At 46.0% G+C, this 20,918-nt stretch overlaps 2 protein-coding genes and 1 long non-coding RNA gene across 4 annotated transcripts in view; 2 read left to right on the top strand and 1 right to left on the bottom strand.

The window, feature by feature from the left end:
- LOC129384333 (uncharacterized) overlaps positions 1 to 20,918 on the bottom strand; it is a 95,852-nt gene that overhangs the window by 1,301 nt on the left and 73,633 nt on the right. The gene's annotated exons all lie outside the window — the stretch shown is intronic.
- On the top strand, positions 734 to 9,646 carry LOC126529184 (alpha-(1,3)-fucosyltransferase C-like). The gene is made up of 4 exons (XM_050176783.2): positions 734 to 766; positions 1,957 to 2,146; positions 4,376 to 4,742; positions 8,550 to 9,646. The coding sequence occupies exons 2-4, from the start codon at positions 1,966 to 1,968 to the stop codon at positions 9,232 to 9,234; spliced, it is 1,233 nt and encodes a 410-aa protein (XP_050032740.1). The 5' UTR covers positions 734 to 766; positions 1,957 to 1,965; the 3' UTR covers positions 9,235 to 9,646.
- Positions 18,051 to 20,918, top strand: part of LOC126529181 (uncharacterized) — an 81,516-nt gene continuing 78,648 nt past the window's right edge. The window contains exon 1 of the mRNA XM_050176779.3: positions 18,051 to 18,324. The gene's annotated coding sequence lies outside the window, so the exon portion shown is untranslated. The remainder of the gene's footprint in view (positions 18,325 to 20,918) is intronic.

The following is a 20,918-nucleotide window of genomic DNA, read 5'->3' on the forward strand; positions in this document are numbered from 1 at the left end:
ATATATATATATATATATATGTGTGTGTGTGTGTGTGTGTGTGTGTGTGTGTGTGTGTGTGTGTGTGTGTGTGTGTGTGTGTGTGTGTGTGTAGACAATTGATTCTTCATACCTGTAACAGTAGGGACATTGAATCCCAATTGCAAGATACTTATTTCATTTCACCCTAATTTATTTTTTTAAAAACGCCAACAGTTCCTCCACCGCCCTATCACCAAGAGTGGGTTGTGCCGTTTCACTGGGTTGAAAAAAGTTTGTTTAAACAAGAGAAGATACGAACACTGAGTCACAATCACGGCACAATTCCACCGGGACGATAACATATACCAGAAACGCCATTTCAACAAGAAAAACAAGGAGGCTCCGTAACCCAATTGGGTTACGGAGCCAAAAGGAAAGGTCGACAAAGGTCACATTTAATGCCTGCATGTCATCTCAAACAAACATCGTCCTCCTGCTGCCTTTCTCAACGATATTTTTTCAACTTTCAGGATGCGTAATGGCCTTGCGAAAAAAGAAAATATGCCGAAGCATTTAGCGTAGAGGAGTAAGTCTTTTATCCGAATATAAATGAACGCTTAAAAATTTTTTCTGTAAACTTAGATTTGGAGCCAAAATCATGACCTTTCGCATTCACGACGGGCAGACGGTGGTCGGACGCCACCCCCACACATAGTGGGTTCGTGCCATTGTTGAATGTCTCATCATCATCGTCACCATCATAAGTAAATCCTCTTCTTCAGCGGCAGGGGACAGACGCGTTCAGGTATGTGTTCCTTCCTCAACTACAGGTGCTTATGTACTAGGCCATGGGCCGTCTCGCTCGTTGAACGCGCTAATTCTTGTCAGACCGGAGAAACTGAGCAACGTGAATTGTGCTTGGTCGGTACTTTGGAATGCCGAAGCGTTGAGCAGGCCGGTGGGTAGGCCTAACAGTTCGGAGTGGACGCCGAATCTCTTTTCTTTTTCTTACAGCGAAGCTGCGTACCTCTAGCGTCCAAGTAAATGCTCGTGTCGTTGTAAGCAGAAATCTCCCCATACGTGGGCCGATGCTGGAGATAGTGCAATGCCGGGCCGACCCACGGCGGAGGTGGAGTTCGCCTTTAAGGAGCACACATAGATAGCTTCGCTGGTCATCCTTCTTCACACCGAAGGCACTGAGTTTATTTTTCTTTCAATTTTCGCCGGTTTATCGCTTACGAAAGCTCTGCTCTAGGTACAGAAGATGAATTAATTATTGCAGAAGCATTACCTATCAATCTAAGCTCGAGATAAAAATTGACAGTCACTTTAGCATACGCAAAAAGGATGAAGGCGATAGCCTGCATGTTCAAGAGACATTCGTCAGATTACTTATTCTCATTCGAACACGTTTGTTTGTTACTACTTATTACTTGTTTTCGCCCACCAAGGGTGGTGGGTTCGACTGCCTTAATTGAGGTTACCTTAATTATATGTCTTAGTTAGCTTCGCCCTAATTAACGACAAATGTAATTGGTTGGAGTGCCTTAATTAACTCTACCTTAATTAACACGATGACGACGGTGACCCGCGCACCAGGAAAATTGTTCCATGAGCGTTTGCAGTGTAAAATATTTATACGCTTAAAAAAAAGGGTGTAAAATGTGTCTATCACTTAGGTTGTATATAATACACTTTTAGGGTGTATGTTATATACACATTTACACCCTTTTCACACTTCAGGTTGTAAATCATTTTACACTGTATTACGTAATACATACGATGCGGCTGACGTCACGTGTTTTTTTCCTGCCATTCGCGTTGACGGACAAAACTACACGACGGTCACTCTTTCCCCGTTGATGAGACACGTAAGACTTTCGCCCTAACACGTTCCTTTGGCGTGTTTCTTTAAGCCGAGTGTATTCTGCATGCAACGTTGGCGAGTCTCGGTTACGCTGAGGTTTATGTCACTGTCTCCCTCGCCTCTTCCAGTTCGCAGCTATGTCACGTGCGAGAACAGCGTTGGTGCCCTTGCTTGCTTTTTGCGCGTCGTGCCTGTATCTCTACGCGAACGTAGTGGAACAGGACCACAGCTGCCGATACAAGAGGCCACCTCGCCTGCGATCGTGGGCGACACCTCCACGACTCGATAGGACCAACGACACCACGAACGACACGAATGGTAAGCTGATCGCCTCTACTTGGCGCAACTCGCCTTTCCCGGTTGGTGCGCTGCGATATATCTGGATTCGTATCAGTATAAAAAGGAAACTTCACGTGGGGGGTGGGGGAGGTGGTGGGGGGAGGCGGCTTGTGACGTCTGCGTACATGAAAAATGAGGGAGAATTCGTTTTTCTCGGCAACCACGGGGACAAACTTTGATGACGTTTGTTGAGTTTAAGAGAAAGCTTTAAGGCTCGGGTGCGCCTATCTAAATACATGTAAATGGAGAATTCGTTTTTCTCGGCAACCACAGGGACAAATTTGGCGAGGTTTGTTGCATTTAAGAGAAAGACTTGAAATGTAATGACTGTATCTTTCAAATTTTTTACTTAGGTCATCAGTTCTTTATGAAAAATTTGCAAAAAGGGAAATTTCGAGAAAACGAAACTATCAAGTTTACAACTCTCTAACTCAGCTATGAAAATGATATCACAATTCTGTGAATTACATCTAATAGTAAATCTAAAGCGGACAAAATTGATATGTTACAGATGAATTTCAAAATATTCAGTGATATGGAAATACAGCTTTTGCAGAACCCTTGTACGCAACCTAACAAATTCACATAAGATATAAAATGACATACAGAATTTGTCCGGTTTCAATGATCTAACGGATTCCGTTTACAGAACCGCAATATCTGTTTTTGATGCAGAGCTATTCATTTGTGAACTTCGTGCTTCTACTTTTTTCAAACTTCCGAATTTTCAAAAATCCTGTGCACGAAAGTCAGGGCCTAAATCGAAATTCCGCTTACAACATTCACTAGAATTTACCTTTCTCTCTTAAAAACAACAAATTTCATTAAAATCGGCCCAGTGGTTATCTCAGAAAAGCGTTTCTGCGTTTTAATCGTATTTGAATAGGCCACGTAGGAGTTGGGCCCGAGCTAAAGCTTCCTCTTAATCAGAACATCGCGCATGGTTTTTATCACATGCGCGCTTTTTTCTTTTAAAGTGTCTTTGTTCATCTTGCGGCAAAGAGCGGAAAGTCTTGTGCGTGCAGTGAAAACAGCTTTTATTCCAATTTTTATACCGCGATCTTCTTTAACCTATACGAAACGTAGAGCACGTATATGGATGTTGTGACTATAGTGAGCTGTTGGAAGCGGATTTCTGATTCAGGCCATCGAAGTTATTTTTAATTAATGTTTTCGAAAATTGCAGAATTTCAAGAAACAAAACTTGCGGCTGTTACAGAAAAGCTCTGATTTTCCTTCTTTTTTATTTGGCGTTGTGTACCCACTTGCATAGCCGGCGTCGGATTAGGCCCCGGGTTCCAGCGATCCCTCCTGAGCTCGGGCCTAATTCCCGATATGACGCCTTTTGATATACATTTCGAACGCTTAAATTATCTTCTGCGATAACCCACGAGTCGATTTTAATTAAATATGTTGTGAGAGAAAGTTAAATTTGATTGAGTGTAGGAAGCGAAAGGTTGATTTAGGACCTGATTTTTTTTTTATCGATACATTGCCGAAAATTGGTAAACATATAAACATAAAAACTAGAACCACGAAGTTTACCAATTCGTAGCCCTCCACCAAAAGCAGATATCGCAGTTCTGAACTGCGGACAAGTCTCGTATATTAATTAATAGCTTACACGGATTAAAAAGAAACTATAGTTTCGAACTCGAGCTTAGCAATGAAAAACGATGCCACAATTTTCTAACATGCACATACACCAGATAAAATTGATGTATTATAATTTATCCACCACTCTGAAATATACCAGTAATTTGCGAGCGGGACTTTAGCGAAACCCTCGTAAACATTGCAAGAAATCTTGAATTCGTATATCAACTTTGGCCGCACTTGCCGTGGTAGCTTAGTGGCTATGATGTTGGGCTGCTAAGCACGAGGTATAGGGATCGAATCCCGGCCGCGGCGGCCGCATTTCGATGGAGGCGAAATGCTAAAACACCCGTGCGTAGATTTGGCTGCGCGTCAAAGAACCCCCGATGGTCCAAACTTTCAGAGTCTCCCACTACAGCGCGCCTCATAATCAGATCGTGGTTTTGGCACGCAAAACCCCACGATTAAATTTTTTTAAAAATTTGTCCTCTTCAGATGCTCTAACAGATTCGCTTTACAAGATTGCGATATCTGGTTTTGTTGCACAGTTACTGATTTGTATGCTTCGTGCCTTTATTATTTGCAACTTACCAATTTCCTAAAATTCGGCAGCTCATCCGAACATTCCTGGTCGCTACGTCCCTTACTACTTGAGGAAGGCGCCTGACAATTCTACAGAGATGCCGAGGATCCTGATCTGGACCACACTCCAATTTTATTGGTTTCCCGATAAGAGGACCCGAGGTAGCGGGATAACGATAGAATGCGGCGACGTGAAGTGCCTGCTCACCAACGACAGATACTCGCTGGACTCGACCGAAGCCGTGCTGTTCTACGGCTTGGACATGGACCTCGGCGACATGCCACCGTACCGTGCGCGGGCCCAGAAGTGGGTCTTCTGGACCATGGAAGCGCCTAACAGCGACACCAACGAGTTGATGTTACTCGGCCCTGCTATCAACTGGACGCTTACCTACAGGTACGTGTGCAACAACAGCTATAAACGGGTGCGATACCGCAAAAGAACCGTGCGACTCTGGTCCTTGAAGTAGTAAAGGCAAGGCGCAGAAGACCAGGACTCAGGAATCGCCGTCTCAGCTTGCCAGTCTCGAGTGGCGCCGGTCCTGTCGTTTGTGTTCTTCTTCCCGAGTCCTGGTCTTCTGCGCCTTGCCTTTACTACTTCAAGCATGAACCAACTAGCCCAAGCAAGAGTTTTACTTGAGCATATTTCTTCTACATTGGGCCCTTTCTTTCAACAAAGCTTTCGCACCGATCCTGCCATTTTGTGCATCAACCTGATCGCCGTCTCAGCTTGCCAGTCTCGAGTGGCGCCGGTCCTGTCGTTTGTGTTCTTCTTCCTGAGTCCTGGTCTTCTGTGCCTTGCCTTACTACTTCAAGCATGAACCAACTAGCCCAAGCAAGAGTTTTACTTGACTCTGGTCCTGTTGTCCCGTGGTTCTTTTGTTGTGTCGCGCATGGTTATGTTGACTCTTCTCGCGGCGATCCCGCGGGCCCTACCATGTTTGATCACGGGGTGACGCGTCCATTGCTTGCCGAAGCTGCCTTTGTGTTTACAATGGATGCGTATACGACGCCGGTGCGGCTTTTCAGACCTCTCTTTCGGGAGACAGCGTAGACGGTGACTGGGTGGACGAGACGAAGCTTTGGCCACAGCTTCAGAGAACATGCACAAGCGCTTTCGGAGCTGATTACGCTTGTGTTAAAACGGTGCGGGCATCCTACACTGGGCCTCTGCTACAAAAGCGGCGTTAAAGTAATTCCAAGCTGTACACACTTTCCGCTCACGAATCAAGTCAACGTTATTGTTTTGCTCTTTTTTCTTTATTTGGCAAACACTTTGAAGCAGCATTTGTCACGTTTCTGACTCATAACCTTCCTCGCGGCTGTGCTTAGTTGCGATAGCTTTGTCCTTGCTATACACAAGGCTTGGAAGGTGGAGATTGTGCACTTCGTAATAGCTTGTGTGCAAATACTTGTTATGCCTAACAACTCGGGTAATCTTTGGGCCGCCACGAAACGTTCAGCTTCGGCCATTCGTGCGTTGTCGGCGTAGTGGCCGTCAGCCAAGGTTCGGTGTGTTGATTCAAGTGTTCGCCGATTCACTTATTCTTCATATGTTGGCGATATAGTGGGCGTGAGTTTGCACGTCAATTGGGGTAGAGACGTGCATAGATAACGTGCGATAAGCTTACAACAGCCTGGAAGCGGTGTTATACTCCCTTGGTCACTGTGTAACCATTCGTTACCACTCCTGCCGACGTTCCGGGGTCGAAGACCTTTCTTTAGAGGTAAGGGTGATACAAAAACTGGCAGTTCAGTGAACCTTCTTTTTACCGACGGAGAAAACCATGCATCGCGAAGGGCTGGCAACACAGGTAGTCCTTACGTAGCAGCGCTCCGTGAACTTGGTCTCACAGATTCGTTCCGTTCCGTCATATGCCAGCCGCTATTCTTTTTTTTTGCAGCAAACTACATCACACATCTTCCCTCTACTGCCCCCAAAATTTTGCAGCATGAAAGGAGCACAGTGCGTCAGCCAACACAAACCTACATTTCCCACAGCTGATCGCACAGGAGCAGGGCCGAAGTTGTAAATGGTTTCGTATTCGTGCGCTTTCCCTGAGGCAACGTATGGCGCGCTGCCGAAAGCACCATCTGGTTTCTCCGGAGAAAAATGCTGCGCGAAAACAGTCTAAAGGCATGCTCCAAACGTCCTTGCTGACAAGACTGACACCTCATAACCGCGTGAGTGAAGCAGAGATGCAGTTGAAAGTTTCAGATTTTCCGTAAGCGCCTACATATTGACCTTCAAGGAACACCAGATCATAGTGTACTAGCAGCACCAACGCTGGCAGCGACCTCTTCTACCGGTGTTGTCGAACAAAAACGCGTCAGACACGTTTTCGTAATACACGTAAGGTGTTCTTGACGAAGAAAAGTAATAAAAAGAAGTCTTTATGTCGCTGCCGATAGCCTTACACTAGCCAGCAGAGTAGAGCATAAACTCATAAACGTTGTGTTGTGTAATCACCGTGACTGCAATCACCATTACATTCACGTTTAATTCAACCAGAGGGCAAACGTGGACGAGTGAACGTGGACGAATATTCACGAACGCTGCAGCAAAAATAATATATACATATATATATATATATATATCTGGAGACCACTCAACACATCCTAATTGAATGCGAAGGGATACACTCAGTGAGACCCGTAGGTAACTTGCACACTTCTAGAAACGCTTGGAATTAAAGTGGACGGAACCATCAACGGGTCAGCAGTAGAGATAAGCAAGAGAAAAAGCAGGGAAGAGATACGGCCAGGTGTCTGTTACAGGCATGGGTACCATTACAAGGTAGTTAGAGAAGTTTCGAGCAAGAGAAAAAGAAAAAAAAAATAAGACTGAAAAGACGTATACAAAAATATGGCAGAATGAAAAGCGTGTATAGCATACCGTAGTAAGGCAAGCAGGCTAGGTGCTGAAATGTGTTGGTGAATCAATGATTAATGACAGTTACCAAACCTTCGTTTACTGCCTGTGTAGACCAGTCAAACTCGCACAAGGTTTCCCCCCTCCCCACCTAAAGAAACAAAGGTGGGAGCAATTCTATATTTTCACCAGAATTGGTGCCACATTGTGGGTGACGTGCACCGAAAGCTTCACGAGCGTATTTTAGCCAACCGCACAGAAAGTTATTCTCAACATCCTCAAAGAACGCAAATCATGCCTCAAAGTTGACATTCCGAGAGGGAATAGGGTTGCATATTGTGCGCGAGCTACTTTTTCGGGCAAATTTTTCGAAGACCATCCAGTGATTACGCCATTTGCAAAAAAAAAAAAAAAAAAAAAAAAAAAAAAAAAATCTTAAGCAAGTGCTCGAAAGCCTTACATGACCACTGTCATGGATGTTTCGCAGTGCCGCGAGATAATTCCACGCGACACCAAGTTACATGTAGTGAACACTGAAGGTGATACATTGCGTGGCGGAACTTCAATACTCTTGGCTTGATTATGAGTTTTGCAAATAACTACTTGACCCACTTCATTTCATTTTTGTGCGTTATACGACGTTCGTAGTCGCTTTCCCCGATGTCCTCGGTGAACTGATTGAGCTACTTTAGTGTCCCTAGAGAAAATGACGATACACATTCGTGTTGCACTGAATGGTTTGAATGGTGTTGCTCTGAATGGAACGAAGATAACATGCCGCTGGTGAGGACAGGCGACCGGCCCGTCCTCTACATATCCCTCACAATGGCGGCAAGAGAAACCAACGTCGCTTAACTGCACCGCGGGGTTTGCGACCTTGTGCAGGTGCGCTAATCCGTGAACTGGCTTCCTGAGGAGGCTCTACATGAAGCGGAATTATTCGAGAGTTTTGGCATGTCCGGTATTCCGGCATACGCAATGGCTACCGAACGCAAAAGTAGCGACATTCGTGTGACGGTTCGTCTAACCACGATGCCAGACACGTTCCGCATTTCCGGAGGAGTTCTCGTCGAAAAGGAAAAAAAAAGCCTTTCAAAAGGTGCCGTCTTCGGGATTATGCCGCTGCCGACAATTTACAGCGGCAGCGAAGTAGAACACACCCGTTCACTGCAATAATAGCTCCGTGTCTGTCTTATTGAACTTTTCGCCACCAGGTGGAGCCACTGACTCGTTCGCTCACGTTACAGTGTACTCACGTTTGCGTATACGGTAATCCGCAAACGCCATTGCGCAATACCGGAATACCGGACGCGCTCTTTAAACTATTTGCAGGCTAGACTCGGACTTCAAAGCCCCCTACGGTTGGACCGCCGAGTACGAGAAACCCGTGGAATACTCCATGGAGGTACTGCGGCTTCTGTGGCAGGAGAAGCGCCGGATGGCCGTCTGGCCCGTCAGCCACTGCCACACTTACGCAAAGCGCGAGCTGTTCGTACGAGAGCTCAGAAAGCACATCGACGTTGACATTGTCGGCAAGTGCGGCAAAGAGGGATGTCGGGACGATTGCTGGCACAACTTCAGCAGCGAGTACTTCTTCTACCTGTCGTTCGAGAACAACCAGTGCCGCGACTACGTGACCGAGAAGCTGTTCAACCCGCTCGACCACGACATCGTGCCCGTCGTTTTTGGCGGTGTCGACTACGCTCATTTCGCGCCCCGGGGCTCCTACGTGGACGCGCTCTCCTTCAGCTCCCCCGAAGCACTGGCGCGCTATCTGGTGGCCACGTCGCGCGACTTTGGCATGTACGCGCGCCACTTCGCCTGGAAGAGCCGCTACAATATAATGCACTGGGGCGGCTGGGATTTGTGCCCCGTCTGCAGAGCGATCCCCACCGACGCCTTCAGAAATCACAGCCACTACCACGACATATACCACTGGTACAACACGATGGCACGCTGCCGTAGCTGGGACCCGCGAACCTTCAAAACGCGGGCCTTAGCAAGTAACCAAGAATGAAGGCGATCCGTTATTTGTGGCACCTTTCATCTTGTTTCTTTTTCTTGTTGTTTAGGGGCTGGGGGTTACTTTTGTAACGCGTGTGTGTGCCACTACACACAGTGGAAGGACAATGTATGTCTCGTCGACCTAACCATTTATTTGCTTATGTATGTTGAATAAAACAGAATTTACATTGTAGGCAAGCCGGCGATCCGGTAAGGAAAGCGCTTTATTCATGGGAGGGAGTGACATAAGTACACTTGGAAATGGGTGACGTAGACGTCACGTGTTAACAGTCTGGGCGCTATCAGAATGACAGCGTGATATGGCCACAATATAAAATGAACAGTGTCTTGAGCATTCGCGGTATACTGGACACCTTTAAACTGACTTGTACAGGCGAACGATTCGCATGGAAATTTCAAGCCAAGTATGCTCGCGCTGTAGCTGTTAATCTATACATATATGTATCGCCTAGTACGCATATGTATATTGTAAATATGTATATCATATGTCCACTTACATGGTTTCAAAATAAAACGCCGTTTTATATACTGCAGCGCTAAACTGAAAAATTAAAATTAAATTATGGGCTTTTACGTGCCAAAACCACTTGCTGATTATGAGCCACGCCGTAGTGGAGGACACCGGAAATTTCCACCATCTGGGGTTCTTTAACGTGCACCTAAATAAGAAACACGGGTGTTTTCGCATTTCGCCCGCATCGAAATGCGGCCGCCCTGGCCGGGATTCGATCCCGCGACCTCGTGCTCAGCAGCCCACACCATAGCCACTGACTAACTACGGCGGGTAAGTGACTGGAACACCGGTGCACTTCATCGGGCACTGGAAATTTCATACCTCAATACTGGTGTAGTGCTGAGAGTTAGTTCTAAGTGAATACGCGTGGCGTATTCATTGGCTACAATTCGTGGATTAAGATATGTGCCGTAAAATAATTAAAAAGGTAACTAGAGTAGTCCCGTTAATTATTCATATGCGGATTTTGATTTCTCATAAAGGTAACGGCCGCCTGATCGGGTAACTTAGATCAAGGGTTAAAATCGTGATGTCTGCCACAGGCAATTTTCAAAAAATTTGGTGCGCCTAAACACAAACACCCTCTATATATGCACGCAATCTCGGACGGAAGTTTTTAATTTCGCCGCATACACAGGTTCACGTCCCTAGTGGTCATTCTCACCTATAATACTTCTGGATTGGTAGTCCCTGAGCCGCCTATACGGGAGCGAACGATGCCGTGGCGGCCATACTGCTAAGGGCAAAAGAGGGCGCGTTCCTAGCACATAGGCAGCCGCGGAATATGCGCAGGATTCGGTTGCATTTGTGGTTCCGCGGGAAAAAAAAAAAAAAAAAGAAATAGAAACTTGAGAAGAAACATCTTTAAATGGACAATAAAGGCAAATGCTAGGTCGACGTGAACGGTTTGAATACCATTCCAGAAACCTCACAATGATTGTTTCGTGTCAAAACTCAGTTTATGGGAAAACTACATCTGAAGGGTACGAATACCTTTTCCGAAATTCAAATCTCCCGGCACCCAACAGAGGGAGTGGTGACGTTGCATACGCCATCACCACCCTGTGCTGCCGCCGGTGAGTAAAACGGCGGCCGACAGACGACGGTACCGAGCCAGGACAGACCGGCGGATTCGCCGCTGCAGCTGTTGTGTGGTCAAGTGGCGTAGACCGTTCGTTCGGGCATCCCGCGACATCACATGGACGCTGAATGCTTCGCTACTTGCAGTTTATGCGAGTTTCGCGAGCCAGCAAAACCAGCGCAGCACTACACGGTAACGAAACAACTGAAACGCGAAAGCCTGGGCGGCGCAGAGTCGAGCGAAAACGAAACCTTTCGACCGCCCGCGTCTTTGTCAAGGGTAATTTCAATTGTTATTTTTTCTAAAAACATGAAACAGAACCGGACAAGTAGCATTTTATTTCGTCTTATAATACAATATAAGGCTGTTTCTGCAACGAGTAGTTGAGTACTAGTGGCAGAATTTAACTGAGGAGTGCTTTCGTCATAGGGCAAGTGCTTCAGAGTCTCTAATCACGTCCTGCATTCACCTCAGTTTATCGATTGTTAAAGCTCTGTTTGCGATAATATTGACGCCGTAGAGATTCTCGGGCACTAATCCATCGTTTTAGCTTGACTTAGTAGTTGCCTTTAGTGTCCCTTTAAGATGTATATCAGTTGGAAATTGGGTGTTGTGGTAGAAAAAGAAGGGTTCTGCATCCAGCTCTTGCCGCCGGTGTCGATAGAAAGAAACGGGCAGGACGCTGTGTCAATCGCTCTTCTTCGCTGCGTTAAGTTGCGAACGGTTTCTCGTGTGACATGAATGCGTAATATTCACCACTGATTACTCGCTGGTTGGCGAGAAACATGTTCAGTCATTTTTTGTAAACCCCTTATGCACATTGCACCAGCAAGTGCTGACCAACGTCTTCATTTATTTGTTTGTTGTATCTATCGCGAGTGCTATTACATGGCTGTGTACATGTGGACAAACAACACTTCATATTTTTTTTAAGGCGAAAGCCTTAGATCTCTGTTTCAAGGTCGCGTTGTGAGGTACAGAAATTCACGCAGGTATGAGCCATTGATTTAAGAGGTAAAAGCCATTCGTTGTCTTACGGAGCGCGCCGGGAAAGGGAAAACAGCATCGCCGGAGGAGGGATCTTGAATACTTGTATACTAAATTCACAGTTATGAAAAGCGAGCGCAAACGCGAGGAACACAGAAGGAATCGCACGGCACGAGCGCTGTCTTGATTTGCATACTGAATTCAGCGGTTGCGTCATCGAATTTCACCGTGGACGTTCTCTCATAAATTATATGCACCTAAAGTTATTGATGCCACTCAGCCATATCGCGTCGAGAAGATTTGTTGATGTAACAAGCGCATATTACACTGGTAGAGTCGGAGGTATTCACACAGCTTCACAGTCACGAAATCCTATACACACAAACCTATTGGAACAGCAGAAAACACTCTTCAAATGACACTTGAACGTTTCGTAATGCATATAGGTTCACTAGACAAGTCCAGTTTGGAACTTAACGTTCTGTGTCCATATTGATTATTAAATAATACGGGTCTGGAAAGCAGTGTTATACCGCTCTTCACAATGCTTTCGATTAGATTTCCGAGCGATGTTGCGTATGCGAAATATTTATAGCACTCTGCAATCTTGTAAGCGAGGTTAGTGCAACCGTTCCGGTTTTCGATCCATAATACTACATAATGTATTGCCGGGAGAGTTGGTACGCATTTGTGAAATAATCAGGAAGCCGGCGAGACACGCAGAACGCGTAAACAAGGAAAGAACTGCAGTGGTTTTCAATTGACGCTCTTCTTATTTAACCAGATATATATAGTTCTGGCTAGATGAGCGCTTCACAAACGTAACGCCTTCCCTTTGTTTTTGTCATATGTCTAGCGCTCGTCTCCCCTGTGCGCACATCCCAATGGGTTTCTCAATTACAAACGCAACGCGAACTGCGCGACACGTGGAAACCAAATGGAGAATATCGTGCAAAATGCGCACATGACGTCACAAAACCCGGGCCAGCTGCGCCACGTGATAGCGTACGCAGTGACTTGCCAGCGACTACATGACGCGTGAATTTCATACGTGGTATGCGTAAGAGCGCCTCTCTAACCGTTCCAGACTGAAGCAAACGTGCGGACAACATCCGGTGACGAGCAAACGGCGAGAGGTTGTGTTATAGCCGGATAACGTTATAACAGGGGCGTGTATTATTATTATTATTATTATTATTATTATTATTATTATTTGATATGGAAACATACAAGCACTACGAATGCCCTCCACGCTGTGCTACGGTGGCTAGGCCGGTTCGGGGTTTTTTTTTCCCCTAGAAAGATGGCGCCGACCGGTTTCCCTGCAATAGGTCTACTGATGTGCAACAATAAGAACTTCATTCGTTGTACACAATTCGAGGCGATCATTGATTTATTTGTAATAAAGATTATATTTATAGTTCTACCATGATTACGTGTGCGAATACAGAGCGAATACAAACACTCATAATTTGTTGAATATCAATATTTTGCATAAGTCAATATCAGTGTCTCGTACCGAGCTTCGCATTTTTGTAGGTTCACCTCCCACCAGCGACAAGTTATCTTTTAGTCCCTTTCCATTTCCCTTTATTCCATTACTTTTTCTACATTTCACCGCAGCTAATTTTCCCCATTGCTTTTCTTCGTTTCATCGTCTGTTGGCTTTATGTGGTCACGATTAAGAAAAAATCGAGCCCCTTCGTTTCCCTTCTCTCGTTCATTCGTTAGCTAGGGTCTCGAATATGGCCGCCTTGACGTCATCAGGCAGCACGGGAGGCTTCTTTAGCTACGTGCCTGTTCCCCTAAGGTAACCTGTTATGTGACGCCATCGGGCAAAAAAAGAAGTATGCTCCACATCCGCCCACCACGGCTTTCAGTGGCGCTGGCTAACACTCCCAGGTCTAGATCTGGTAAACATATATACCCCAAGTTAGTGGAAGGATTGATAAATGAATAGTATTAACTAATTAACTGAATTCGACTAATCAACTTTTCAACGAGTTGCTGTAACACACATACTGCAATTTGTAACCGAAACCACTGATCTCACAAGGCACGCCCACTGGGGAGAGATATGCAAACTAGCGCAAGTCTTGAGGTAAGCGCCGTCAAACTTGTGCTAAAAAATGCATGTTTTGTTCCACTAAAAAACAAAGCTTTTTATGCGCAGCTCAAAAATTATTAGAAAGTTCGACAAAGGCACCTTGTCGCATATCTTGCGAAGTCATATCTCAGAACTGGCGTCGTCCTCAGAATTCGCACTAAGTGGACATTACTTTCGAGCTCGCCGGAGATAATTCGTAAATTGTAATATCTGCCTAAAGGAATTAGTCTAAAATAATTAGCAACATTTAAGCAATTAACCAATAATGCATTTCTATTTCTCGTGAAAATTATGTCCGCCTTTTACAGAGTAGTTTGTCCAATGAGTAGGACATTGCCACAAGCAGACTTGTACGTATTTAAAGTACTGTACTCTAAATACCAAACTTTAATTACCTTTGTGACTATTTTGGAATTTCAGAAATACTTTTGTAAAGCGGTATCTATTACTGTACCCTAAGTTTTTTTCGGTGGTACTTTGCACTTTTTATTCAACATACTTATCGATATACTTCTGAAATATTCATTTTTTTTCAACTAGAACTGTCACGGAATAAAATAATGTGACTGACCATATTTCAAGGATCACCGTCGTTATGCTAATGGCATTTGAATTTAATCATGTCAGTTTTTTTTCTTTCGCAACTTAAATTGATCATTTTTGCAGTTGATGTTATCGAAATATCTATAATTGTCTATTTCTTTAATGCCAGTCCATGTCTTTTGTAAGCATTTATATGTATGTTGTACTGACCGCCCTGCAAATATTTTAGCAACGGGATGAGGTACAGCACTCGCAAATAAAATAAATAATAATAAAAAATATATATTTCAAGCGGAGCTGACCACATGGTTTCAGTCGCACGCAATGACGGCAGGCAGTCATCTTGTAACACGAGTCAGCCAAGCGAATCGCGTTATTATAAGGAGCAATTTCTTTTTATCTATAGTATTCGTGGCTATTTCCTTTTGCCCTTTCCAACGGCGATATAAACGTGTTGTGGCAATCGCGCCGAGGAGTTGCCAAACGATTATAATCACACGACCATTAAAGCGACGCCTGGTTTTAGAGCGCAGTTCCCAGGCGCTCTAAAACTTCTAAACACTCTTCTTAGGCGCTTAGGAACTGTTTAAGTTCCTGAGGCAAGCGTAGGTGTAACCGAGCGAACGAGGGCAGCGAAGGATGAAAGAGCGAACGCGGAGAGGAGTGCGGGGATGAAAGACGCGAGGAGGAAAGCGGAGGAGGAGCGTGCAACGCGAAACCATGACGCAGGAAACGGAGGAGGAGGGTGTGGCGAAAGCGCGAGAAGAAAAGCGTAGTGGTGGCGGCGATCGCTACGAGATGGCGCCAGAGTAGCGCGCCAGCGTGGTTCGACTGCGAGGCCCATGCGCTGCCTCTCGCGGTCTCCAGCTTAGCGAGGCAGTCGCGCCAAACTTCGCTCAGTTTGTAACGTGCCTCGGGAGACAGATTATCCACGCCAGCTGATATATCGCGAAATGAAAACACATATAGAGCTTGACATAATAGGTCTGCGGAAACCCGCAAGGTGGAAAGTAGTAATTAATAAAGGGAAAATCTGACATCCACCCGTTCATAGCGATTGCTACAAAGGAAACCCATACGGGTTCCTCCTGGTCCGGGACGAATTTTTCGTCAACTGTGAGGCTTTCCTTTCTAGGAACCCGTATGGGTTTCCTTCGTAGCAATCGCTACGAACGGGTGGATTTCAGATTTTCCCTTTATTAACGTAAAGAGCTGCGCTCAAATTCCGCGTTATAGGGAGTATCGTAATCGTCTGTGAATTTTTTACAGTGTAGATTGAGTACGATAGTTGGGACCAAGATACGACGTCGATATTGAAGTGTACCGTTCTTTTTTTGTTTTTTTTACAGCGAAGCTGTTTATGGCTAGGGTTCCGTGAAATTTTCATGTGGGCGAGCAGGAACTATAACCGTCAGCAATGGCTAGTGCCACTGCTCGCGCCTTCGACTTCTTCCCGATTCTCCCTCTGCGGAGGCGCTGACGGCCATTCGGTGCGGTGATTTCGGTCTGAAATGGTTTGCCTCAGTATATCGCGAAATGAAAGCACGCATGTATATTACGAATGTATAACAAGAATGAACGCGAATGTATAAAAATAAATGTGTGCGCGTATTTTAGTCACCATGACCGCCGCTCAAGACAATAAATTTGTTCGTACCTTTGTTCCAAATTGTGTGTCACCTCTTTGTCGTGTGCTACACAGCTTCGCTGGTCCTCTACCTTCACACAGTGAAATGGCTCACGATTTTTTTTTAAAGCCAGACGCTGCTGTGGCGTAGCGTAGCTTTTCAGCGTAGGCGGCGATATATAAAAAAAAAAAAAAGAAAGACGGGCAGGCTATCTAACGCAAACATTTAAAAGCAGCTGTTTTCAACGGAGGGCAAGAACTTTATTAATTCGGCCCTTTGCTTGATTTAACAAAATTAAACGGTTCAATGACGCAAGACTTCTTTTTGATTGTGCAATGCTCTGTATTTTGAAAAGCCTCCTAAATGTAATGTAATATTTTCTCAGTATTTTGTGCTCTATACTCAGGAACTTTTCGAAATTTGGATATTTAGTACTGCACTGAGTAACTTCCTTGCGCAGTATTTAGTATTTTATTCGAAATACTTTCTCTGAGTAACTTGTACATGTCTGCCTGCATGCCACGGGCGATCTTTAAAAACCATGTTAAGGATACAACAAGAAACACCCTACATACAGGCGTTACAGAAACGCGTAAAGCACATCCTTTTCATGGAACAAGGTGTGCCCCGCTTTCATCTCCAAGAACTCCTTTTGATCATCTTAATAAAATATATGCACATCAAAAGAAGACTGACTTAGTTGTTTGTCATGAATATTACTGCCACGTTTCACAGTATACTAGCACCTTATTCAAATTCAGTTTCTCTTCAAGGATCGTTAAATAATGGAATTGCTTAAACAGTGCAGTTCCAGGATTACAGAGAAATTAGATTTCGGATGTGCACCAAATTAATCCGCCGATATCCAGTGCGCCCTTTGAAATAAGACTTGATTTGTTGAGTCAGATTGATTTTCTTTTTTAATTTTCAACTGTTTAAGATTCGTATAGTAGTTTTCATTCTGTCAGTTTTCTTCTTGTATCAGCTACCACTGACATAGCACCATTAGACATGCAGCGTGTAAAAAAAAAAAAAAAAAAAGTCCATGTTTATTACATCCGACTGTGATAGATGCGGTGTTGTACACAATGTCTGCCGACATTGAACCGCACCACACTGCAGCTGAGATATGGGCTGTGGTTTTGCTACATCGTTAGTTCTACCACGGTACAGACCGGTACAGAATTTTGCAGCCTCGGACGCAGTGGCACACTTATCCAGTAGGGGTGCAGATCAAGGCGCCCGATTATCATCTCTGTGTAATCTATATATCCTAACTCGACCTGCAGGATCACCTATCGTGCTTTTCTTTTTTCGCCTGCAACAAACGAGTAGCAGACGACGCATTCTCCAATTTCGTCTGCCAGCCATCCGACACACCCTACCGCAACGGCTGCGCCGGTATATTTCTCTGGCACTCGGAACTGGATTCCCAACGCCGCTACCTTGTTTCCGTATCTGAACCCCATATCTCATCCCGTCCGCTCGGTTTAGTTACAGCGCGCCGATTTTGTACGCCCTTGTATATATCCCTTATTCAGATTGCCGCTCCCAGGCGGTGGGACGGCCGTTAAATCTTCGAACTGAAGAAAGAAAGCATTTCGGCAGCAGCAGCAGACGACTTCGCGCGAGAGGCAGAAGACACCGAGCGAGGAGGCAGCGAGCGCACCGTTCCGGTTCGGGTTTTTCCCCCTCTCAACAACCGCCGCCACGCGCCGATATCTTTCTCTCTCCATCGCTCTCTTTCTCTCTACAGTTCTCAACTTTTTCTCGCTCTCCTCATTGGTGGAGACGTGTAAACGTCACGCGATACGTCACAGTACAAAGAAGGGAAGGGCAGTAGGGAAAGAAAAAAGGAAGAAAGAATTAAAAACGTGGTGTGAGAGAGGGGAACCCCGCGGCGCTCCCTACCCTTCTCACTCTATCGTCTGCTGCTGCTGCTGCTGCCACCGCGTCTTCTGCTCCTCGCCGCCTCTGGGCAGACGGGCAGGACCGCGACGTTCCAGTTTTCGAAGAGTTGTTCTCCGCGCCGGTTGTGGTGGTGGTGGTGGTGCTTGGTGTCCGCCGTGGTTGACAACAGCAGGCCCGCATCTGACGAACTTCGGGCGGCCATTTGGAATTCTCTGCGCTGTTTTCCGGGGACCGAGTGATGTTCGGTGCTGCGTGCGCCGCCTTCGGTTGCACGTGAAAGAGAGAAAAAAGAGTGATCCCAACCAGCGCAGGTAAGTCCACGTTTCTTCTGTATTAGTGGCAAGCTCGCTGCTTTTTCGGCACAAACAGGTCTCGTTATGGGAGGGGGACCGACGCGCGCGCTCTTGCATTCGTGTCGGGACGTGCTGGGACTGTCGATGAGTCGTCGTTGGGACGTTTCGGATTTCTCGCGAAAGAAAAGAATGCGCGTCGAAGGCACTTCGTTTTGCCTCCACGTGTGGATAGCCCATCGCTTTTATTTTATTTCTTACGCGCGTGATCACGACGTCGCACCCCATATCCCTTAGTTCTGCCTGTATGTACTCCGGTGCATAGTCAACTACATGGATTTTAATTTTTGCGGTTATATACATGGTCTATGAGCCAACGCATATAAATAATATGTCAAGGAGTTCGAGCTTGTGAGTCATGGCTTGACAACGTTCTTTTATTTTTTCACGATGGTCAAACTTGTCAGATTAGTCACCGAAGGAAGTGATTTATCACAAAGATCAGATGGATTTTACGGTCAACTGCTTTGACAGCGATAAGTTTTAACCAGCGCTGGAAAAGGCTGTTATCTTTGGAACGCGCTATCGGCTGCCAAACTTGGGGCGTCTTCGATTTCCCTTTAGTCACGCTCATCGGTCACTGCGCGTGTCATTGCTAAGCCGGCTACGCTCTTTCTTTCTGTACAATTATGGCGCCTAACGTCCAAGGCACGTGGTCCCAAGCGACACGTTGCCGTCGTCGTAGTGGTGGGGGTGCAACTAGCAATACTGGCTACTTGGCGTTTTCCAGCGTACATCTCAATCTTACGAGGGTTCCTGCATTCCACCTCCGTCGGAACGGAGGCCCCGGGATTCGAACCTTCGACCTCGTGCTCTGAAGCGGAAACTGAGCCCACTGGGCTTAATCTCTTCTTGTTTAGGAGCAAACTGCAACTCCCTGCGTAGGATGATCATTCGCAGCCTCTCAGTTATCCCCGCCTAATGCCGGTGCCAGGCCACTAGTCAGAGCTGTTTAGTCTTCTTTACATTGTAGACTTCGTGCCGGCGTTACACAGTAGTCGTGTTCTTTGAACAGCGAACGAAAAAAAACATCGCACAACCGTGCTCACCTTAGCCGACTCGTGATAGAAGTGTGATGACATTCACCACCTGGTCGGTAATCTTGAAACTGAATTTTTGTAGATAGACTGTTTTTCCACTTTTCAGCAGAAACCACTAGTCGTGAACTACGCGTGGAGCTGGTAAGTCGTAATGCTTGCGCCTTGGTCACACGTGCTGCTAGTTAAAGGCGGCTGGTGAGAGGGTGGAGTACGCGGAAAAACACCGGGTGACGTCAGCGCAGCAGTTTAAGACGAGTTGGTGGTTTGAGACGGGGGCGGCAATTGCCGTTCTCGTCGCGAAACCGTGTTGTTAACCATTTAGTTATGCGACACTTCGCAGAACAGACTCTTGCGCGTATGGGGGGTCACTGCAGGACCAGCGTGCCCTGAACGCCGTTCCCGTCAAACCGCTGCTCGAATCGCCATCAGCAAAGAAGATTATAGTTCTGTCGCGCATCCAACGCCCCGAAGCTCAGCCGGAGTTAATCCGTGGTGCCAGTCTCCGGGTAGATTTTTGACGTCGCGCAGATCTTCAACGTACACGCCAATATCAAACCAAACTGATGTTCCTTTTTTGTGCGTGTATTTTGCCAATATCGAAAATATTGACATGTTACAAAAGCCCCGTTGACGATCGTCAAATAGTAATAATTAAACGGTTAATGCAACGCGCTACTAGGTTATGACTCGGGTTTTGCGGGAACACTACCATCCAATGGCCGCCACATTGCTGGTACCCAGTGTTTTCGACATTCATTGATTAGTTCAGTCTACATATGGTTGTCGAAGGTGCGTAGAACCCGCCGCTGAACCGGTTTCACATGTTTTTACATTTATCCTATCGGACGTTCTGCAGTAGACGTTACAAAGGGGAACCTTTTTCAACGAAAATTCCCGAACGTCCAGCGGCCACCTTACACTGCGCAAAATGACGCCAAGCGCACCGGCAATGAATGTCGTGGGCCGAGTTGTTTGATTCCATTGTTGAATCCGTGACAGATGATCCCATTACGCAGCTACAATTACCGACAGCTCTCGCATCGTCGCATGCTGCCGCTTTGTCGAGGGCTCGACTCAGGCGTTCCCACGTTGGGAAGCCAAACACGTGTTACGAAAGGGTTAGCACAACTCGCTACAGCGTAGCGAAACTGGAACAAAGGAAATCCTCTAATGCGCCTTTAATGCTCCATTCACTGCCTCTCCTTCTGTTTCTTACTTATAATAATAATAGCTTTAATTCTCCAAACTTTCTTCGACGATCGTCGGAAACGGTTGATTGTAATCTGCTGCCTTTTTCAAGGACTTCCAAAAGTCCGTAAGTTTCCCGCAATGCATTAGGATCCTCGAATTTCGCTTTGGGCTACGCCTAGTGGATCTTATTTGAGTATCGGGCTACGAGGTCTGCGCAAGTCAAAAGTCAAGCCAGGTCCAATTTGCACCCTATCCTTGAGCCACCACCAGCCACTGCAAACAAGCTTCACTCCCTACCACGACTCATCTTGCTTCTAGTGGCTG

This window comes from Dermacentor andersoni, chromosome 8, assembly GCF_023375885.2.
Source record: "Dermacentor andersoni chromosome 8, qqDerAnde1_hic_scaffold, whole genome shotgun sequence".
NCBI lineage: Eukaryota > Metazoa > Arthropoda > Arachnida > Ixodida > Ixodidae > Dermacentor > Dermacentor andersoni.